The sequence below is a fragment of the Perissodus microlepis genome, chromosome 11, assembly GCF_051167445.1.
Source record: "Perissodus microlepis isolate ML-2025 ecotype Zambia chromosome 11, ASM5116744v1, whole genome shotgun sequence".
NCBI classification, from domain to species: Eukaryota; Metazoa; Chordata; class Actinopteri; order Cichliformes; family Cichlidae; genus Perissodus; species Perissodus microlepis.
Window position 1 is genome coordinate 12,383,722 of NC_140471.1, and position 22,395 is coordinate 12,406,116.

The following is a 22,395-nucleotide window of genomic DNA, read 5'->3' on the forward strand; positions in this document are numbered from 1 at the left end:
GCAAGTGTGGGTTTTGGAGGTCCATAAAGTGGTACAGCAAAGCTCCATTTAGCATTTTTTCTTTTTAATCAGTTAATTATATTTTATGTAGCCAGTTAGTCATTGGCATATTCTTTCATATATTTTTTTTTTACCAAGAAGCATTTACAAATTGACACAGTATTTTATCATACAGTGCAATGATATAATAACTCAGGGCTTTTATGCAAAGTACTGTTCTCAGTGCAAACAAACTGTCAGGTGGGAGATAAAGTTTATTTGCACACAGTATGTGTATAAATGTCAAAATCTCATTTTCAGTTGTACAGATGGCTCTTTAAACACTAGAATGAGCCATTTTTACTCCTGATTCTCCACAAGCCTTTCTCTTTCTTACACCACGCTCAAGACAAGTTGTAATATTTATACACAATGGTATTACATGATCTGTCTAGCAGATGACTACAACTTTCTGAGTTCTGTCAGATCAGACTATTAGAATAGCTCTGTTTTATACTGTTCTGTTCTCACTTAACACCTTTTTAAAGGAAATGCAGTGTGGATAGCAAAGGGGCAACTAAGGTACCTGTTGATGTTGTGAAATGTATGTGTAATTACAGTATGAATGCATGCTGTCATGTTTACATGTTAGCAGATAGCTTCTGTATTGGTCCACCAGTGTAAATAATACAGGGTTAAATTGGGTGAAATTACAAAAAAAGGTTTGTATGAAGCTGTAGGAAGTAAAAGAGAATTATAATATGGATCTAAGCGATGGAAATCAGCTTCCTCCAAGGGTCATCTGGGCTTTCTTTTAAAGATAATTTGAAGAGCTTGGTCACTCGGGAAAAGATCAAAGTAGAGCTGCTACTTCTCCACATTAAAAGGAAGCCACTTGAGGTGGGCATCTAACTAGAATGCCTCCCGGACATCTCCTGAGGTGTTTCAGGCATGTGCAACTGGGAGGAAGCCCCAGGGTAAAACCAGGGTCTGAAAGAGAGATTATGTCTCTCGGCTCAGCTGGCTTGGGAATGTCTTGGTATCCTACCAGATGAGCAGGAGGTATCTGGGGAGATGGAGGTCTGGGCATCTCTCCTTAGACTGCTGTCCCTGTGATCTGGACCTGGATAAGTGGAAGAGGATGGATGGATGGTCAAGGGAGAGAGTGAGACCAGCAATCAGACATAGTCATGTTGCTTGACTTTGTCTCTGTTACTACCACTGTTGCTATAGGGGAGGCAGTGCAGTCATACAGCAAAGATCTTTTTGTCTCTCTGACACCCCTGTCACTGTTTGCACTGGTTAAATAGGCTGACTAGAGATGGACATTAGTTTTGGGGGAATGGAGTGGCTTTCACAAGCTGAGAGGCCACAGAGGGCTCAGCCTCTTGACCTGTTATTACCTGGTAAGAAACGGCTTTACCCCTGTTGCCTGGAAACACGGGACTCAGTGTTGCTAAGGAACCTTTGTCTTTTCGCTGCCATTTCATTCTCTCTGGTGTGGCTTCACACTTTTTTCTTGTCTCAGGATTCTCTTTCACATGTCTTTTTGTGTCTCTCCATCCACCCATTCATGTCCCCTCACTCTCCTTGATTTTGTATTGATTTTTCTGATGTGTCATATAAGCAGAGAGTTTCCAGGACAACTGAGGCCTCAGCCTTAAGGTTTTGTGATACTCCAGCTAACCTGTCACCCACAGAAGTGCTTGTAGCATGGAGAAATCACTTATACCCAAATAGGCTCCAGATTGGAGAGGCTGTAGTGTTTTGCTGTGTTTTGTTGTTCTTTCTCCATCGGGACTTGCTGCTCTCAAATGCAGTCTGAGTGCCTTCTAGTGGCAGCAGGCTACAAGGATTCACAACTCTGTTCAAACACCTGCTACTTGTACACTGTAGAAAAAGAAATGGATGAGAAGACGAAAGAGATAAAATGGATACAGGTGATTACATTAGTTTAGTGAGTTTTAGAAGTCCTTGACCCTTAATTATAATTCAGTTATGATTTTTACAAAGATGTGTTTTTGGAAAAAAATTGCCTTTCTGTCCTGGTAGATCTGTGCTTGATAACTCAAAGAGGTTACAGCACATCAACTGAGCTCTGATGTTGGGTCAGTCTGATATTCTCACCTTTGGATGGGGATATTAATGAAAACGTGTCTGTAGATGGGGAAAGGTATCGTTTTGGCTGTCATTTCATATACCAGGATAATTGTTTTTCTCTGACAGCAATTATAAAAAAATGTGTCTTTTTCATTTTGTCATTAAATGTAAATTACCCCAGTATAGCAGGAGTAGCATTAGTAATTGGCTTTCCATTTTTTGATGTGACAGCTGACCAGAGCTGTTCTCTCTCCCTGTAGTGTAAGTACGATTTCTGCTGGATCTGTCTGGAGGAATGGAAAAAGCATAGCTCATCTACAGGGGGCTACTATCGCTGCACTCGCTATGAGGTCATCCAGCAGGTGGAGGAGCAGTCAAAGGAGATGACTGAAGAGGTACATGCATACACTCTAGATGTTAACACGATATTATTACATTCTCTGTGTTTTCATATTTTAAACGCTTTCGGCCCAGTTAACCGAACACTTTGTAAAATATGACTCAACAGTAGTATAATGTAACAACAGGGACCAGAGCTGAGTGATGGCAGTTGTTACTGGGGGAGCCCTCTGTTATGATGATGTAGAGTGAATGTCCTAAAGGAGCGGGGCTGGGGTTGTTTCATATTGTATTTTATTCCTAAACGTCATGACTCTTTCAGCAACTTGTCATCGTACTCCTACACCATTATCAGACTCACAACAAAAAAGCAGAAAGCTTGGTGCATTATAAACTCGTGTCTGTTTTAAGTTCACTAATTCTTCCTCTGATTCAAGCCATGCATACATTAACCAGAATGTGCTTCCACTAGTCCTAGTAGCCAGTAATATAGCCTTCAAGCTCCCCAGCTAAATTTAAAACGAGCAACCGTCTACAGAGCTGTAGTAAGCTTGCTTTCTGGTTCTGTTTTCTGAAACTCAGACATTGACCTAAGTGACATTACTTATAGAAATTTATCAGATTTTGTGCAAGTCCCTGTGGAACCAGAGAAGAAATTATATAACTGTTTACTCATCTGCAGTAGTACTCTCCAAGGCCTGGAGAATGGCGATACATAAAATTGATGGAATTTTCCTGGAAACGCATGATGGAGTAGTTAATTATTTACAGATTTTCTGTGCACAGTTGATAAATATATTTTGCTGCACAACCCAGTCTTACTGTAATACACCAAGTCTCTGTCTGTCTGCAAACTCCTACACGATCAGGAGTTGAGCAGCTGAAGTATATAACACACAGGTACATAGTAATGTAGGCCTTGACACCAGTTGGCAACTACCTGGCAACTGCTGGTTGCTAGGGAAAAATATTTCCTGCTTGTTGCCAATGGTTGCTCGAGGTTAATAGCAGTTACTGTGAAATCATTTGCTAAAACCACAGTCATGTACGTCAAGAGTCACTGACCTCCTGGTAACCAGTCGTTACTATTGAAAGATGTATATTCTCTGACTGGCTGGCAACTCGTTGGAAGGGTTTGCTTGCTGTTACTAAGTGAAACTGCTTGCAAAGAGGTTAACAATGTTGCACAGAGGGTCACTGACCAGTCTCTCGTGTACTCTCTAGTCACACATAAATAGTATCATTTGGTGGACTTACTTTTGCTCCTTACAGTTAAAGTATTTAGGCTTTCTCTGTGAGAAGAAACACCATGCTCAGGAGTTTGACTGTGACTGGTGTCTCATCACTGTTTTGCAGGCTGAGAAAAAACACAAGAGCTTTCAGGAACTCGACCGCTTTATGCACTACTACACACGCTTCAAGAACCACGAGCACAGCTATCAGGTAAACAGACCAGACTTTGTCTTCCAGTGATGTTGCATTTGCAGCTGTTATGCAATGAATGCAGACAGTGAGAATTTGTGTAAAACTGGTGCATGACCCATAGTTTGGATACTCTCCAGTGCTCTAACTTTAACATAACTAACATACGGTATATTTGCATTCTGTTCATCACAAATAAATCTGTTGTTAATTTATTTGGTCTCACATGGCATTCTCTCTATTGCTTGGTTTAGCAGGAACCTCAAGATAAGTTTTGTTATTGAGTAAAAATTCTGTTTTTCTCCCATTAGCTAGAGCAGCGTCTGTTAAAAACAGCCAAAGAGAAGATGGAGCAGCTTAGTCGAGCACTAAGTGGAAGTGAGTATGCAGTCTGCCGTAACGGCGTCAACCTTTATTATACCAATCCCAATTCAGTTCTTTAATATTGAGCTTTTGGAAGTAGAGGAGAAGGGATAGAAAACTGAGGTGTTTTAATATTATTTTAACAACAGTGGGTATTGGTTTAAGCATTCAGTAGTGTGAGGTTACAAGAAAGATAACATTTTAACTTGACTTTTTCAAAACCATGTCAGTAAAGGGAGTTTCTGCCTGACTAGTTAGCTGAGTGATGCTGATGTACATCAGGTAAAACAGTAGATTCTGATTGCAGTGGAGTTAGCTCACATAGTGGTGGTGGCTGTCAGCTGGCAGAAATGGAAAAGGTTCCAAGTCGGTCTTCGTGAGTTTGGCTTAACTGAAAGTTTGCACAGTTTATCCTACATAATACGACTGCTGACAGCTTTTAGTCTCCAATAATCAGTTTTGGCCATCACTATTGTGTTTTCTGATGCAGTTCAGAATCTGAGATGCAGATAAAAATTCTATTTCAGATATAAATTTGTCTTCTATTCAGCATGTCTGGATTGCTAATTTACACATTTAGTGAAAAGATTTATTCAAATGAGAAGAAAATGATTTTCCCTTAGGTTCCAAATTTTTTTTTTTTAAATCTCAGTAGCTGTTAAAAAGTGAATTATAAGTCACTATTCATCAAAGGCCAGCAGTGTTCTTGGCCCAGACTTCTCATCATACTAGACACCTCAGTTATAACTTAAAAGTGCAGTCTCTTCATGTGCTTTACTACAGTCAAGGAGTTCTTTCATATGCTTTGTTTCAGGATTTCTTGTCATGTAATACTAATCGGCTCAAAAGCAAAGTGAAGTAATTGAGGCAGAGTAATGAATGTCCCGTACAAAAGCATATCCCATATTCATGTTTGTTATCTGACTCTCCCCCTTCTCTTTCCCAGGGGAAGGAGGCCCACCTGACACTACATTCATTGAAGATGCAGTCCTAGAACTACTAAAGACTCGCCGCATCCTCAAGTGCTCTTATCCTTATGGGTTCTTTCTGGAGCCCAAAAGCACAAAGAAAGAGATCTACGAGCTTATGCAGGTTTCAGGCTTACTTAGTGAGAGGAAAGACAAATGTTCACAGTGGTCTAGGCCATTAGATATGTGAGACTAAAGCCTTCTACTGCATGATTCTCACCATCTTCCCCAGTTATATCTGCACATCTCAGCTTTTAGTTAAACATCTAGTGCTGTATAATTTATGATCACCCATATAGATACAGGATGTATTTTCCTGCTAGTTTTTATAATGTGGCCTTTCAGATGCTGGAGAATGAATCGGCACGGCTCCCATAGGTCTTACAATTCCTTAAACACCTGTAAAAGTAATAGTTTTTTTTAAAAGTAGATACATAAACAGCTGCCCCACAAGTACATTTGTTAAATTGAAACTTCAAATCCTGCATTTGTACACTGTGATTGCTAAGTCACCTGTCTTTCTGCCCCCAGACGGACTTGGAGATGGTGACTGAGGACTTGGCACAAAAGGTTAACAGGCCTTACCTGCGAACACCACGCCACAAGATCATCCGTGCGGCTTGTCTGGTACAACAGAAGAGGCAAGAGTTTTTGGCCTCAGTAGCCAGGGGAGTGGCCCCTAATGACTCACCTGAAGCCCCAAGGCGAAGGTAGCATACAGACCAGTACCTAACTTTGTTAAAATAACACATTTTACATTTTCTTTTATTTTGAGAGCCAATTCCTGTGTGATTTCAGCTATCACAAGTTTGCCATTAATTTCTGTCTTTTGCAGTTTTGCTGGTGGAACGTGGGACTGGGAGTATTTAGGCTTTGCATCACCTGAGGTAAAAGCTGATTGGTTGGACTATAAACTTGAACAAAATGCATTTGTCTTTTTGTGTACTGAGTGGTTTAGCCGATGATGGGTTTTTTTCTTGTCAGATGATTGGGTTATTTAAACAGATTAGAGGTACATTGTAAGAGTTGGTGATTCCCATTTGTTTTAGCAAAAATTAATTCACTTAAAGCTAACAAATGTAGCCAGATAATTGTATTGGTCCAGGTTTACTTGCAGCTGCCCTTTACGCTCACACCCACATGTCATAATTGGTGCCACTGTTTCTAAACAAAACCAGCTTCTGGCTTGTTCAGTTTGTTGCCGTGTGCTCTGAAGTGCTTTGAAACCACATTTGGACTCATTATTAAACTTACTGGTACAAATTAGGAAGAAAAAGACACGTTAATCCTAAAATGTTAATTTTTCTCAAAGGCACAGACTTCCTCTGTTGGTCACAAATTATTTTTGGATAACAAAGGTTTTTTTGTTTTCCCCCTGTCGTTACTGTTCTTGAATGTAATAGTGGAGCCACTCCCAGATTTCAGCATGCCATTGGAAGTTTAATTTTGTTAATGTGGAATTTTTAATATCATGAATGTTTGCCCTATACAGTATAGTCTAGTATAGCTATATTTGTAAAACATATATTATGCATAATATTAATTTAATCAGCGCCCTTTCAGCAAGTGCCTGTGATTTGTAATGCCACTTATTTCTGCTAATAGAGAGTACTTATTGTTTCAAGAAATTACTTTATTTATTGCAGAAATATAAATCATAATTAGATATAATTATGTTGTGTAATTAATTATACAGTGTCATATGACATCTTTTAATAAAGTCAGTATGTATATTTAAATCATTTTAACGTTTCTGGTGACCCAGAGATCGGCATGTTATTTAACACACTGGAGCAAGCCAGATGGTTCAGTGTTCCCTGTGCAACCGTCAGGAATGATTAAAAGCACAGTATGCTGGCGAACACCTAAGTAGGTTGCGCCTGATCATTACACATTAGTAACAGGTGTTTGTAGTTAACACTTAGAGTCATAAAAGTGTCGACCATATAATGGTTTGATTACTGACCTGTCTTCTTTTTCTGCCCAGCGTGATGTATGCACTTGGTAATGGTGCATATGTCAGTACATTGCAGATACTACTACAGGTCTGTTATTGATTTTTCTAGACTGTGGCAGTTCTTAAACATACAGTTCTTTTTTCAGAAGAATTTGCTCAGCTTAAGAGCGCCATCACTCTTTTGGCTTAGGCTCGTGTAGCTTCTATCTGAAAATTCAAATCTCACACCAAAATAGGCCTCTGGGGTTTCTGGGCAAATCCTATAACATTTCAAAGCTGGCAATGGCAAATAGACATTTTAAGGGGGGATGTTTTGACTTGTATCAGTAAATAAAGCACAAAATGAATTAAAGATGACTCAGTTACATTAAATATACCAGTAAGCCCTGTAAGTCACTTAGTGGCATGCAGTACAGTAGGACCCTCCATAAATGGAATGTAAACACATTTATACATTTGCACTTCATTTACAGTGACTAGTCAAAATATGTGTGCTAAAAAAGATCTGTTGTCAGGAAAGCACCACAGAAAATCTTATTATTATTCAAATCAGCCAAGAAACTAAGCCAACAGATCTAAAACAGTAACTTGTCTTCTGACATGATAGCAAAACTACGTACAGCGGCTCTTGTTTTTCTATTTAGCATTTTGCTTCTTCTAAAATGTGCCATTATTTTGTAGGAAGTCAGGTGTCATGTGCCATGAAACTTATCTTGTCTCTCATTGGCTGACAGTCTTAACAAGCTGGAGATCACTGCATGCATTGATTTTGCTAACTACTAATTATCTCTATCTTTAATGTGCATCGATACTGTGCAATAACATTAATGATTATAATATATAGGCCAGCTGATGCAAGTATTTATGTTGCAAAAAAGATTAAATTTAGCTTGAGACATACTAATATAGACATACAGTGGATACTGATGGCAGATGCTGAACACCAAGCTTTTATTTGTTATTGTTTTTTGCCTGCTGGTTAAAAGCTTCTTTCTCAGTCACTGTCAGTAGTTGGTAACACCATAGTAACAAAGCCAGATGACACTGCCTCACACACTTACATATGTCTCCTCCATGCGTCTTATAAAACCTGCATCGCTTCATAGTGGGTTATATTTAGCACGGTGGAAGCATTAAAGAGCTTTTGCTTTTGATGATATTTGCATGTTACTCAGTGACTTTGGCAGTTGAGATGATTGAATAAAGAGTGCAGAGGTACTGATATGTTGATTTGGTGTATGTAGCCTTTTTCATGAGAGCGGTCTTGCATTTATCAGTACTTTAAGAGGGATAACAGCACTGGAGTTTTCATTCGTTTGGCACTTGACTACGGATGAGTGCCATCTCACAGTTTTAAATCTATGACTTTGACTTTACAGGAATTCCATTTCAAAAATGTTAGCTTGAGTTGATTTAGATAACAGACAAATTCACTGCTTTTCCCTTTGAAGAGCTACACACCAATGAGCCAAATTGTTAAGACCACCCATCTTTCTGTGTAGTCAAAGTAGCTGCCAACTCCATATGACCTCAAAATAAGACCTGTGTGCTGGGATAAACAGGAACTATTTTCCTTTGCCATGTTTTTTTTCCCATGCTAATCTGACCAAAGTTTCAAGTAGTGAGGTAAGCGGATGTGCAAATAATCCCTGTTAACCAAAGGTTCAGGCATCAGACTGCTCTACACCCTGCTTATCAGATATTTTCTTATGAGTATAGAGGCACACCCACATAATGTTTGTCTTGTTTGTAAGACATAGCTAATCAAGAAGGTCTGTTTAAAGGGAAGGTAAGTGGTTTCAGTTAGTGAATGAATCAAAGACCTGCATATAGTCCCCCCAACCACACACACACACACACACACACACACACACACACACACACACACACACACACACACACACACACACACACACACACACACACACACACACAGAGTTATTAACTCAAACCTGCTAGAATCAGTTTCCTTGTACAAATCTCCTTCATTGCATTTTTAAAGTAATGATTGTTGTTATATTTTAAGGAGTACGCAGAGTTCCAGTACAGACGGCGGCATAGGCAGAGGCGGCGAGGCGACATGTCCAGTCTCCGTAGCAACACACCTGACCCTGACGACCTCAGCGACAGCACTTTAGGTACTTTACTTTATACAGGGTTTCTCCTGTGATGGCTATTTCACATCGTGATATTCAGTTTTTCTCCCTTGTCACAGCTTGTTATTTGCATAGCTTAAGTTACCACGTGAATTTATCGTGTGATCCATCTGAATGTTGTGAATGCAAAATCTCTGGGTTCTAGTTGGTCTGATTTTTAGATTGGGTCCAAACGCCTGAGACTATAACAACTATCTGGTGCACAGAAAGTGCGCAGGTTTAGACACCTCAACGTTTGCAGTGTTTACAAAAGATTTTGATTGTTTGTGTATAAAAGATAAAAGAAGTTTTCTTGTAAAGTTTAGAAAGTTCCCTTGAGTTGTATTTCTTTCATTAAAGCAGGGTTCGATGGCCCTGAGGTAGATTTGATCGGCTGTTCAGCTAAATTAACTTAAATTGGTCATCTCTTATAATCACAGCTGCTTCAGGCTCTCAGCAAAAAAATGCTTAGAGAATAATAGATCAGAATAATAGATCAAAACTGCATCTTAATTAAAATAGAACGTCAAAATTCTATTCTATATTCTTGGGAAAAAAATGAGACCTTCTCTGTTTCTAATCATGGATACATTTTTCTAATAGTGCAGTGTGACTGTGAAACACTTAGTGAAAATAATATTTTTATATTCATTAAAAGTGTGATTAATTAAGATCAAGCCTACATTTGTTATCAGTCCAATTGGAATACATCCTGAAATGGCACACTGACTGCAGCATGGATAAACCAAAAACCCAGCAGATGGATGGAATGGGTCAAAGTGCAATTTGTAATGGCTGATACGAAGCATTTAAGGTGGAATGATCTTTTGAGTAGAAAACTATTTAAAGATAGATATAGGGGAAGTACTGTGTACATGTGATAGGAAGTTTTATAGAAGTCAGTTCTAGAAATGAGAGTTATAAGAATTATTCTAATCTGAAACTGTTCTGGTAGGACATTAATAAACTGAGAACTAGATACTGCAGAAAAGACCTATTGAAGTTCATCTTAGTGATGGTGTGGTTTGAAAGTATAGAATGAGATTAAATGAGAGCTAGATTTTCTTGATTTGTTCTCAGGAAATCACATTGTGATTAACTTTGATTTTTGTTTCTTTTTTGTTTCTTTTATTTGTGACGCATGTAATTCAAAGGATGAGTTGAATAGAAGCATGAATCATGATGTTTGTTTCCCATGTTTGAATTGTGATGTTACAAAGAAGTGAAAAACGCTGTAGACAAGTTACAGTTAAATTACTTGGGTGTGGAAGAAATGCCAAAGAAAGTATTAAAGTCTCTGTTACTATTAAACACACATTTCTGTTGCTTTATAATTTGTTTTAAAGTCACAGTCTTATTAACTTTGAATGAATCCATCAGAATTGCATACGAGCAGGTGCAGGTTTGCGAAGCCCCACCATCTTGAATACAGTGGCTGATGTTTTCGTTATCTCTTTCTCGTCCTTCACTACTGCTTTCTCTCCCCTGTCATTTCCACCTTATCATCATCCTCCTTACCTCAAGCCTCATTTTCTTGCACTCAAGTTAAGGCTCTAGCTCTGTGTGGATTAAGAATGTCTAACTTTAAAGAACTGTCTGTTTAAACAGACAATTAAATGGTAAAGTTTCAAAGCTCTTCGGTGAATTCAGGCCTTACAATCTGTTCCAGATCTGTTTATTTTTATTTTTTTAAACAAGCACACGTGCACTGCAATGATTCAGTTACATTATTTGTTTAGAAATATTGATTTTTACTAATTACTTTTTCCAAAATAGAGCTTCTGGAAAAATTACACTTGCTTGAATTCAGTAAGCATTTCTAACTTTTATCTAGGCTGTATGGAGTGAAAACAATAGATAAAACTGGAGGGTAGCTAATAGGTTCTGTTTTGTGAGCAAAGAGGAATTGCTCACAGATACAGATACAGTTAGTGCAGTTCCTGGGGTTGTGACGGGTTGCTGGTCCTTCATCAGTGTGTTGGCTAAACTCAAGATGATGTTACTAAATTGAATACTTAGCAGTAGATTAAACTGAGTAAATTGATTTATCCTGCATTGATTTAGTTCAATAACCAGGTTTGACTTTTTCTTTGTTCCTTTTTTTCCTATAAAGACACACAGGATGCTGGAAGTGGACGCAGACAAGGTCCTATGATGGTGAGTAAACATTTATCTCGAGCTCAAACAGTAATGTAGTTGAAATTATTCCTGAAGGCATTTTTGTCTTAGTACTGTGAATTATTAATGTTGTTTTGATTCTTAGCTTTTTCATATTCACTAGTTCACCAAATGTTCAGTTAATAAAAGAGTAATATTTGAAACTGAAACCTACGGGGTTTTCTTTTTCTTTTCTTTTTTTTGGACTGGGGTTGGGGCATGAATGACTTGAAACATACTGTGTGATGCAGCGATGTTGTGTGCTGGGACTTTATATATACACACAGGGTGAGTGGTAATGATAGTTTTGAAAATGTAAAACCTTAAAACCCACTGTGAGCAGACTGCAACAAAGCAGCTATAAAGAAAAACTGTCTTTGCTTTCAGGTTTGTGTGTCAAAGTGTCAAAACTGCAGCAGCTGCTATTTTCCTTGCCTTGTCACTATCTCCATCTGCTGCTACTGTTAACTTTTTTTAACAATAGGTGCTGCAGGTTATGCTTAAAGTTAAGTTTGAAAACTGCTGATGCTCTACGACACTGGATCCTTTTATTCTTGCAGGGTCTGGGTTCGCTGGATGACGATGACCCCAACATTCTTCTGGCTATTCAGCTGTCACTCCAGGACTCAGGGATGGTCGGGAGTGTGTCCAGTCATGAAGTACTTGCCAACGAAGCCTCACTCGGCGCTATTGGCACCTCCCTGCCTTCGAGGCTTGAGCAGAGTGCTCCAGGCATCGAGGTCCCCCCCAGAGCTTCTCTAAGCAGCTCAGAACTGCTGGAGTTGGGAGATAACTTGGCGAAACTTGGCAACATCAGCAGCCAGTACTCTGCTGCCACCGGTGTTGCTATCCCTGTACAGCACGGTGACTGTCATCATCGGGCATACGGTGCTTCTGTGCCCATACCAGTGGCTCCTGGTGGCAGCAGCTCTTCAACAGGCCTCTTCTCTTCCACCGACACAACAGACTCAACCACATGTGGCAGCCACGACCCATCCTCATCCTCTGCATTAGCAGCAAATGCTAACCTGCTGGGCAATATCATGGCTTGGTTTCATGACATGAATCCTCAAGGTATCACTCTGTTACCCCCAACCTCCTGTGACAGCGACTCAGTCCCGGGTTCACTCCATAGGGGCGAAGGAGAAGACGATGACAAGGTCGGGGTGGTCGTCTTCCCTGAAAACAGGAAGCCTCAGGAGGTGATGGCAGATGTGGGGTTCTGCTCTCAGAGGCTGAGTGAGATGGAGGAGAAGGAGTGCACTGTCGCTGAGAGACCGACCCAGTTAGATCTAGTGGGGCTGGACACCATGCCGCTACCTTACATGGGAACCCATGACGCAAGCGGAGGCCATGCCGAGCGCAGAGGCTCAAAGGTGTGCCACGTCGACACTCCGCGATGTGACTCTGTGTCTGATCAGTTGCCAAGCACCAGCTCATCTGAGTGGGAAGATCAAGTGCACTTGGTATGATCTCTCTAACTGAGATGGCAGGGAGCTTTTAAGGAAGGCCAAAAACCACTACAGATTGCAAAATGAATAAAGAGGAGGAACATCTGTGCTAGCTATTCAGGTGGAATGTAAACAGAGTGGGGAATGTGTCATACTTGACCGGAAAGTGGGGAAGACACAGATTCAGATTTAAGTGCAACAAGATGTGTTTACTGTATTGTCAGCCTTCTGCAAAGAAAGTACTAAATAGAAGAGATCACAGTTAGTTACCAGTTTCAAAGGTGACTTATAAAACGAGTCTTGTACTAATAAAAATACAAATAAGTAGCGTTTTTTTTTTGTTTGTTTTTTTAAATATCAGATTTAGAGACTTAGGAGCTTTAGAAACTTTAGCCTACATAGTTATTTTCCACTGGACTAAAAGCCTACTGTATCAGTCTGGATCAGGTCTGATGTAATTCAGCTGTACTTAGTGAGCAGATTAACAGTTTGCTCCAATATTCAATCGAAACAAAGCCGGCTGAGATGGTTCTCGCTCCTGTCCAATTCTGCCTACTTCATGGGTGCCAAACACTGACTAGCAAAAGCACAGTTTGCAGTCACCAAGTGGATTCTCTAAAGCAAATTGTGCCTGCTTTTTACAATCTCAACCACTCAGCTAAACTTTAATGTGAAAGTGTTGAGCCATAATTTTCTTTGAGATTGCGGCTGATTGATACTCTGAAAATGTCACTGGCTAAAAGCTGCCGTGAGCCGTGTAGAACTGAGGCTTCAGACCCTAATGGATTTGTACTTTATGTAAAATATTCACATTGGCAAAATTTTGATTAATTATTCAACTGAAAAGTAGTTGGCCTCCTCAAAAACATTTCAAACTGGACTTGACAATGGTTATTACTCCCCCAACACAGGCTGAATCAAAAAACAACGAATGCTGACGGGCCCAGAGGGAGTGCTCGTGATTCAGTTTGCACCTTTGTCACAGCATGTTCTGAATTCCATTGTAGCTTGTCTTAAATTAATGTTTTGAGTATTGCAGCCGAACGTGGAGCGCGACAGACTAAGTAGACAGTGAGAAGTCTGCTTCATACGCTGCAGGGAAGGCCAGTGAAATCAGGCAGTCGCATTCAGACTCTGGTAAATTAATTACTCATGCCCAAGTCACTGTAATTTATCTCTGGGTCCTGTTTTAAAAGTAATAAGCAAAGCCTTTCAGATCTTTGCAGATTTTCCGGACTGCAGGGTAATGCATGGGGGGAAAAAAATTAAAAATCATGAATGTGTACAGCATCTCATCCTCATGGGAAGTCCATGTCTTTGAAACGGTTCTCTCTCTGGAGTTGAGACACACAGTGCCTTTGTGTAAATCACCATGATTCACTTTTTCCTTTTTTCACACATTTTTTTTCTGAGTGCTAATTAAAAAAAATGACAGTGTAAACAAAAACAGAAACACCTGTTACCTTAAAGTCGTTTCTCTCACATTAACGTTGATAGTGTTCAGACATGTGCTCATCAAAACTGTTTGTAGCAAGAGGCTTTTTTGTTGGCTCTTGTGGTGATATGTTAATAGATGACACTGACTCTTTTTTTTAGCGATTTGGTGAAATACGTTGTAACGACGAAGTCACACTTTAAAGAAAAAATCTTATTCCCAGATATTTTGAAGAAAGGTTTTAGTTCTCTGGGTTTGTGCAGTAAGGCTTCTTGCCTAACACTTTGAAGTGGTTCCCAGGGTTTAGCATCTAAAAATCACTGCGCTGATTTCAGAATAGGTTAACCTACTGTTCTGTATCGCTTGTGTGTGGGGAAAGTTATAAAGTAGGTATTTATTTGGAATAAAGATAATTCATTTAAATAATGGATTGTGAGTAACCCATATGAACTAAAACACACTAGTCAGTGTCTTACCTTTAAGACGTGATTATGTTCTTGTACAGACTGATGTCTGGCTGAAGTAAATGACCTTTTTCTCTCTCTGTCCCCTTGCAGATGTATAGAGCAACATTAAGTCTAAAGATAGTGATTGCTTTGATAAGTGTCTTGGAAGTAGTGCAGCTGTGGGTGCCACATGGTTAATGGAACTAACTTTGTCGGACTTGGTTAATGGAAGTGCATTTATCAGAGGAGATAACATGCGTTGCCCTTTTTCTTTAGTAGTATGCTGTGCATGTAACGGGCACACTTTATACTGTCACCTCATATGTTCAGGTGATTTATTAAAAAAATAAATAACATTTTGTAACTCATTGAGATTTTCTATTGTAAAGCAACTAATCCTTGAAATGCTATTTGCACTTTCATAGTTTATACTTGATACATTCCCTCTTTATATGAAAAGTGTTTGGTGTGTGATGCCAATAAACTATGTGTTGAGTTTTACTTTGTGGTTGTCTCATTTGTAATAGTCATTTATGACAAAGAAATATTGCAGATGGTTTTATTTTCATAACACTGACAAATTAAACACTTTTATATAATCTTTGATTTAACAAGTAGCTAAGTGACTAGTTTGTGAGTTAAAGAGTAATTTTTAGAAACAAATATTCAGTATATGTAGTTCTATGTAAGATCTGCAACAGGGCAGTATGTAAATCTGAACTCCTGAAGGAAAAAAATAAACAAGTAAACATCCATAAAGCAGACTGCAGTGCGTAACACATGACAATCATAGGCAAACTTGAATATACTGACAGATGTCTGGAGACGTATTCAATATGAATCATGGGCTCAGTTTCCCAGACATGTCTTAAGCCTAGACTTGGACCAAAAAAAGTTTTTCTGTGGAGATCTTCAGTGTTTTTGCTTTGGGGGGCTTAAGCCATGTCTGGGAGACTGGCTGTCTGTGTTTACCAAACTCAACGAATTGATTGCATGTGTGCAAGAAGAGTATCTTAAGGGGAAATCCTGCCATGGAGTTTAAGTGTCAGCGGCAGAGGCCGATGAGCTGCAGCAAGAAGAGGAACAGGGTGACGACGTCCAAATAGAGGTTGAGCGCAGCAAAGATGTACTCCTCGGGAGAGACTTGATACTTCCTGTGTTTTCCACCCAGGATCATCTGAGTGTCAAACACCAAGTACTGCGGAGAGATGGACAGAAAATGAGATGCTTCAGCACTGATCTGTGAATCGAGAACGAGAACTGGTCTGCGAGCAAGCGCAGGCACTATTTCCTATTTCTGAGAGATGGGACGGTGCAGATAAACAGGCCACACAAATAATCCGGGAGTCAGACTTGTGCAGCTGAAAATAAGTTGTGACTTGCTGCTGACAGCCTGTTCAGCTCTGTGTGCATCTGCAGTTTGTTCCACCGGCTGACGAGATGGGTCACAACATTTGCTGCGAATGCCAAAGGCACACAGAGAGGTGGCTGTGAAAAGGAAGCCCACTACTGTTAAGTGGTGCATAATTGAAATTAAAGGGCACAGGGGCATCAAAGTCGCTCTCTTTTCACTAACAACTGGTATCAGGCTGCTTCGCCCTGGGATCGCGTGTTGCATCATATACACTCACTTGACAATAAGCCCTCTTTGATGGTGGTTTCGTTTTATTTCCATTGGGGATTTTAATTCTGTTTTTCATAGCAAAAACCAAAAAAAGTGCTGCGGAAAAGAACTTTCTGTTACCAAAGTGTACTTACTAAAGAAAACAGCAGTGTTCCCAGGCAGGCATATACGATGTAAACATACTGCAAAAGAATCACACACACTCAGGAGAGGCATTCAGTAACACAAATTTAAAACAAAACATTTTTATTCTAGCGTGCTGTGCTGCTTGTTTGCTGTAGGCAGTAATTAAGCCAGAAACTTTTTTTTTGTTCATTCTGGCTGTTTTGTTTGGTTTACAGGCAGTCAGAGTCCAACTACAACCTAAAATCTGCAGAATGCTTATTTATACTGGCAACACTAACAGCCGACACAGTAAACGCCAGTGTACATTTAAATCCTAAGAGGTTTGAGTTTACGCTCTCTGCTGTATAGTCTGCTCAGCACACGGGCCTGTGCTTTCTAATGCCAAAGACTCTGAGGCTATACTTCCGGTCTGTCAGCAATTCATTTAAAACCTGTTCCCACTGCAAACACACTGGTTAACAAAGAAGCTCTTTAATTTACCTGTGATCGGAGGATTGCACAGAGGAGGGCGAATGAAAAGAGGGTCCAGATAAGCACCCACAGGCACCCACTTGCTGTGGTGAAGTCCCACTGATGCCGCAAAGGAGGGATAGGAAATGAGAAAGACAGTTAATGTGACAAGCCCCAACATCTCTCATTTGTACTCATCATTCTCGTAAAATCCAGGACACTGAAGGTTGTTCTCATTGCAGCTGTGCTCTGTGATAGCTACAGATTGCAGTCGAGACTCAAGAAAATCAAGACAGTTCTGGTTATAACAAGTGAGGATAAATAATCAACAGGCACTGAGCAGGGGGAATGAAGGTGGCCTTTTCGCCTGCATGCCCTTTATTTATTTTTTCCACACTGGCATAAAAAAAAAGATGGCAGTTGCTACAGGAGAATCACTAGCACTGATCACCTGAGGAGCTATGGGCTGCAGACGCAGTGTCAATGCATCACAGTGACAGAGATTAAAAAGCTCTGTGAACATTGTGAACTGCAGAGCAAGAGGTGCTGGAAATGGCAAGATGAAAGCGAAGTCATAAAAAATAAACTACAAGTGTTTGCGGACGCTCACCCAGCCCATAAAACTATATTACGGGCTTAGGGGTACGCTTCCCTCTATATGTCAGCTATTTAAACCTGACCTTCCTCCCGCTGATTAATAACGAGCAGAGAGAATTAAGCACCATATATATTCTTAGTATGATTATCAGACAGCTGCTTGCTTGTTCCATCCACTGTGAGCGAAAATATAAATGTCTCCAGCTCCTTCAGATACAATAAGTGGCAAAGTGTGTGAAATGCCAACCACCATTTAGCAGCAATTAAAAGAGGCTCTAAATGCAATCTGAATGTGGCTGACATCTTCCCCACTGGCTGTGTGATTGCTTTTGTTCAGAATATGAGGCGTTTATTGAAGAAGCATGCCGAGCTATCAATGAAGTGATTCTCAAAAGGTCTCCTAACTTGCTCCAGCTAATAAAACGCTGCAAGTTGTAATGAAACTTTTAAATGCCAGGTGCACAAGCATAAGCTATTATATATATTTTGAGAGCGGCATCTCAGAAGAAGATGAGCATGATCAAATAAAGAATAAAAAATCCTCAGCGAGCGAGACTTATTTGGGATTCGTTGGGATGCTTATTATAGAATTTTAGGTGAAGTTTTTGGTCATTTTTTTAGGGTTTCAATCACAAAGTTGAGAAGTTTTGCATGATAAAAAGCCTATTTGCTTCTTTTTTTTTTCACAATTCATGAAAGGAGGCAGACTGAAAAGGACTGAGTTAGCCAATAAAGAATTCTATATGGCGAGAGTTGTCTCAGCCACACGGGGGCTTAACCCTCTGGATGCAGGGAATTAACCCAACTTACAAATACACTGATCTCAGCAGCAATCTTAGTTTTGTCAGGACAGCAAACTCATCTGACTTTGAAAGCTCTGCAGGTGAAAACCCGTCCAGCAGCTGAGCTTTACACGTTCCCTCTGCACAGGAAACAAAGCTGAGTGTATGGACATTTACCAGTGACTGTATAGTTAAGGCGCCGTGTTTTATGAAATTTCACTTTTGGCTGCACTGCAAACTCAGCACAGAGTGTGTGACAGATCTTACCTTTGACTGCATGGCGAACAGGCTCAGGGAAAGGGACACAAATGCTGTTGCCCCAACAGCCCACATGACTGCTTCAGCATCAAAATACCTGCAGACAGAAATATCAAACAGTGCAGTAAGAGCTGAATCATGTCTATCTTGGGGTGGATGAGCAGCGGGGTTTGGTCTATCCTAAAGGGAAGTATTATTTTCTTATAAGAATTGTTTTTTTCTCGAAATATGCATTTAACTTTGAGCACTGGACCCCCCCAACCCCACCCCACTGGACAAGTATTGAATAATGCATTGCCTACATGCATTTCCTATCAGCTATAGCTTCAGTTATAGCAATATCCTATAAATATGGTAATTTTAATGCATTATTGATAGTCAGGTCTCATCTGATGCCTTTTTCTGACAGAGTGACGTGCTGCTAAAAAAGAACCGTCAGAAAGATGGAGGGGAAAAAAGGGTAACTCGTGTTTACACAGGCACCGAGAAATACAGAGAAATTGGTTTGGAAATATTTGTGATGTGCTCAGATTTATCTTCAGCTGAAAAAAAAATCAGAAAATGTGATCCCATATGCCTTTTAATTTGGTAAACCAGCGCTGATAACATCTTATCTGGCATGATGGCTTCATTGCTGGCATCGAACACGCTATCAGATATGGATCAAATAGGATTATTATTGTGCAAATGAGTCTGCATCAGGTGGGGACTCATCTTTGTAAACAAACACTCACGCCGCCACAGATGCAAGCATCAGGCCCTCTGCAACAGTCTGAGGAAGACAGGGAGAGGGAGGGAGAGAGGGGAAGGGAAGGGGGAGACAAATGGAAAGTAAATACATGACAAAAAAACCAAACTGTGAAATAGAGCAGGTGTGGTGGTGGTTTAATTTGATGCCTGGCTGGTACTGCCTCTACTCACAAACAGGCCCAGGGCAATAAAATTGAGGGGGACTCGACGCCGGAGACTGTCACAGCATGACAGGGCCACAATGAGGACGAGTACCACCGCCCTGTTTCACACACGACACAGAGTTTACCGGCATTAGCATATAATAGGAGAAACATTATGGATTCACTGAGCGCATTATTTATATTAAGATGAGCTTGTGATTTACTTCCGTGGACTCACGTGAAGCCCTTTCTCCAAACACGAAATCCAGAAAATCTAAGAGAACGTTTTTGAACAACTTACATCATGGTGTAGGTGAACCAGTAGTTGTTCCATGCCCATTTCCTGAGTGTGTCCCTGTTTTGTTTTTTTGAAGGGAGAAAAAAGGGAAGGGAGAAAGAGAGAAGTGTTTAAAAGAGCTGCCATTTATCTGATAGAAGCAGTGGAATGATTTTATTAAATATTAACAGAGAGCAGTGCATTGTGCACATGGGAGCTGAATACAATTTAGGAAAAGAAATGACTGTTGCAGTCTTCCACCACATCCATTATACCAAACACAGGGAGCTTTCAAACTACTGCAAGCACAAACATTAGGCGGACTATATACCACCTTGTTTCACCTCACTATGGTGATTTGAGAAGGGCCCCAGTGCATGTTTCAATTTGTGCAGGGACGACTTTGTGCACTTGTTCTGCCTCGTGTTGGTGGGCGATGACACAATTAAATGCCAGCAGATTACAATAAAGGACATTTCTTCTTTTCTCTTTGGAACAAGAATGGCCTCGTGTGATTGTGTCTCACCAGTAAAGAAAAGCGCAGATGATGCCCACAGTCACTAGCAGCTGAATCATCAAGGTCAAGTAGACTTTCCTTATAAAACCTGTTCAGAAAAAAAGAAGAAACAGATCCAGAAACACAGACAGAGGTGAGACAGACAGGAGAAAGACATGCGACAACAACAATCTGTCAGAGTGAGGCAGGTAAGGCTGCACGCTGTTGCCAAAAATGACTGTTTTCACCAAACTTGCATTCCTGCCTCTCATTAAAAATGATTTGTGTTGTGTGGGAGGTGAAGAGCTGCGACAGGCTGCGAGCAGAGATCACAGAACAATTTTCAATTCCAAATCAATTTTCAAGAAAACACTGCAAAGCAAATGAGGGGAGTAAATATTGCTGATCCTCGTTCGGCTCTGACTACGCAAACAGAAACGCTCATTTCTCTCGCCTCCTGTTTCTCCCTCTCTTTATTGATCTACTTCCTTCGACCCTCACCTCTCCGTATGGCAGCGTCACTGAAGGCGCTATCCTCTAAGCCGGGAGAGTAGACTGGTGGAGATTGATCACATTGCTGGTTGTCTCCACCTGCTCCCGGGCCCACAGGATGGACCATGTTATCATAGGTTCCAGGAGGGGAGACCACTGCAACGCTGCCCTTCTCCACCTGGATCATTCAGACAACACCCGAAGTTTAGATTCAAAACTTTAAAATGTTCTTGCAAATCATAAAAAAGGCAGAATGATGTGATTAGAGGCTTTAGTGCTCATTTTGAAGTAACTTCATGGAATTAAACCAATAATCCACGTGTAATTAAATGTGTTAGCACACATTTAATTACACATCCCAACGATAGCATGATCAAAGGCTAGTTGTGTGTTGGATTTGGGCTCATTCTTTATGATAGCGGCATATTAAACCCTAAAATCAATGTGCAAAATGGTTTCTCTCACTGCTTAATTTAATTTTTTTCCCTTTGAGGCTAACAAAAATGATTGTGAATTGCTACTAACGTCATAGCTCATCCCAGTATACGAACTCTGTCCATGGTCCCCGGGGCTGTACGGAGGGGGCTGAGGATATCCACCGTTTCTGTTGTCATAAGTCTGGTCCATTTGCCCAAAAGTCAGCAAATTTTATCAGACACAAAACTGCCAAGATAAAGAGAATTATTAGACATACAAGGTAGTTAAGGTCACAAAGACATTCCTCTGGACAGTGTCAGTGCTTTCATCAGTGATGTTAAATTGGCACACGGGGCAATGTCAAATGGGTGATTACGAAACCATGCATCACACAAATACAAGGCCATCCATGACTGGCATCCATAAAAATGGCCCTAAAACTTAATCTATTTTCAGTGTATGTATATTTAATGGCCAAATAGATTGCATTTAATTGATCTCAGAGGAAATTTAGTTGTCATCCACAGACAGACAATAAATGCAAGGATTTTTTAAAATGTATATATGTATAGTGAACACAAGGGAATAATAAATTTCCCCCCAAGTTCCCTAGTTCTGCATTAATCATGAAAGAAATGAAGTCATAACCAGCTGCTCAAAGATCAATGCTGCATGATGTACAACTGCAGTAAAGCAGTGACTACACATAGCAGTCTGACAGAAACAGCCGCTCCCTGCGCACATCCGTCTATTCATTATGGCTTAATGAATAACAATTTCCACTTCCTGTAATATCTGTAATTAGTAATGGCTTTTGCACTCGTGGCAGCAATAAATCATTTGCTAGATAAAAATCACATTTTGACTTTTTCGTCTTTTTCAGCTCATCTCTTCAAACTGGAAGCGGTGATGGACAAAACAAAGCCTAAAACTGTGTTTTCTAAGGCACGAAGTGGACTTTGTTTTTGTTGGCTTACGCGGGCTGAAAGTTTGGAACATTAAATCCAAGTTCTGACAAGATGACAACAGTTGTCTATAAAAAAGTGTCCAGCTGCTGTTTGACTCAGGTCTGTTCACAGAAATCAATCCGTACAACTCCAGCGAAGCTATTAAAATATGCCTTACCTCTGCTGTGACGACTGAGACCGCGCTCGGCTGCTCTTCCTGTAGCTTCAGTTTCCTTCAGGGCAAAGTCTACTTGCTATCAGCTGGTTCCCACAGAAACAGGACT

General features: G+C 40.3%; 2 protein-coding genes across 6 annotated transcripts in view; one reads left to right on the forward strand and one right to left on the reverse strand.

The window, feature by feature from the left end:
* ankib1b (ankyrin repeat and IBR domain containing 1b) overlaps positions 1-15,253 on the forward strand; it is a 33,827-nt gene extending 18,574 nt beyond the window's left edge. For all 5 annotated transcript variants that reach the window (XM_084942693.1, XM_084942692.1, XM_084942689.1 and 2 more), the window contains exons 12-20: positions 2,340-2,474; positions 3,775-3,861; positions 4,152-4,218; positions 5,150-5,295; positions 5,703-5,881; positions 6,007-6,058; positions 9,155-9,266; positions 11,377-11,420; positions 11,981-15,253. In XM_084942693.1, the coding sequence (XP_084798819.1) occupies positions 2,340-2,474; positions 3,775-3,861; positions 4,152-4,218; positions 5,150-5,295; positions 5,703-5,881; positions 6,007-6,058; positions 9,155-9,266; positions 11,377-11,420; positions 11,981-12,892 (1,734 nt within the window). In that variant the 3' untranslated portion in view covers positions 12,893-15,253. The remainder of the gene's footprint in view (positions 1-2,339; positions 2,475-3,774; positions 3,862-4,151; positions 4,219-5,149; positions 5,296-5,702; positions 5,882-6,006; positions 6,059-9,154; positions 9,267-11,376; positions 11,421-11,980) is intronic.
* Positions 15,254-15,314: 61 nt separating this feature from the next.
* On the reverse strand, positions 15,315-21,392 carry LOC146377327 (protein lifeguard 1). Its single transcript, XM_084942695.1, has 10 exons — positions 21,273-21,392; positions 20,757-20,925; positions 20,286-20,364; positions 19,784-19,837; positions 19,511-19,601; positions 19,324-19,361; positions 18,599-18,686; positions 16,983-17,072; positions 16,511-16,558; positions 15,315-15,950 (listed from the first exon to the last, which is right to left on the reverse strand). The coding sequence occupies exons 1-10, from the start codon at positions 21,372-21,374 to the stop codon at positions 15,798-15,800; spliced, it is 912 nt and encodes a 303-aa protein (XP_084798821.1). The 5' UTR covers positions 21,375-21,392; the 3' UTR covers positions 15,315-15,797.
* Between the last annotated feature and the right edge of the window lie 1,003 nt (positions 21,393-22,395).

What these genes read in the sequence shown, in the direction of transcription:
- LOC146377327 (XM_084942695.1), bottom strand. Translation starts at nt 21,374, where the DNA reads ATGGACCAGACTTATGACAACAGAAACGGTGGATATCCTCAGCCCCCT. An exon ending in ATACTGGGATGAGCTATGAC is followed by an intron (nt 20,926 to 21,272) that starts GTTAGTAGCAAT and finishes TGAATGATCCAG; the next exon opens with GTGGAGAAGGGCAGCGTTGC. An exon ending in TGTTCGCCATGCAGTCAAAG is followed by an intron (nt 17,073 to 18,598) that starts GTAAGATCTGTC and finishes TTGCGGCATCAG; the next exon opens with TGGGACTTCACCACAGCAAG.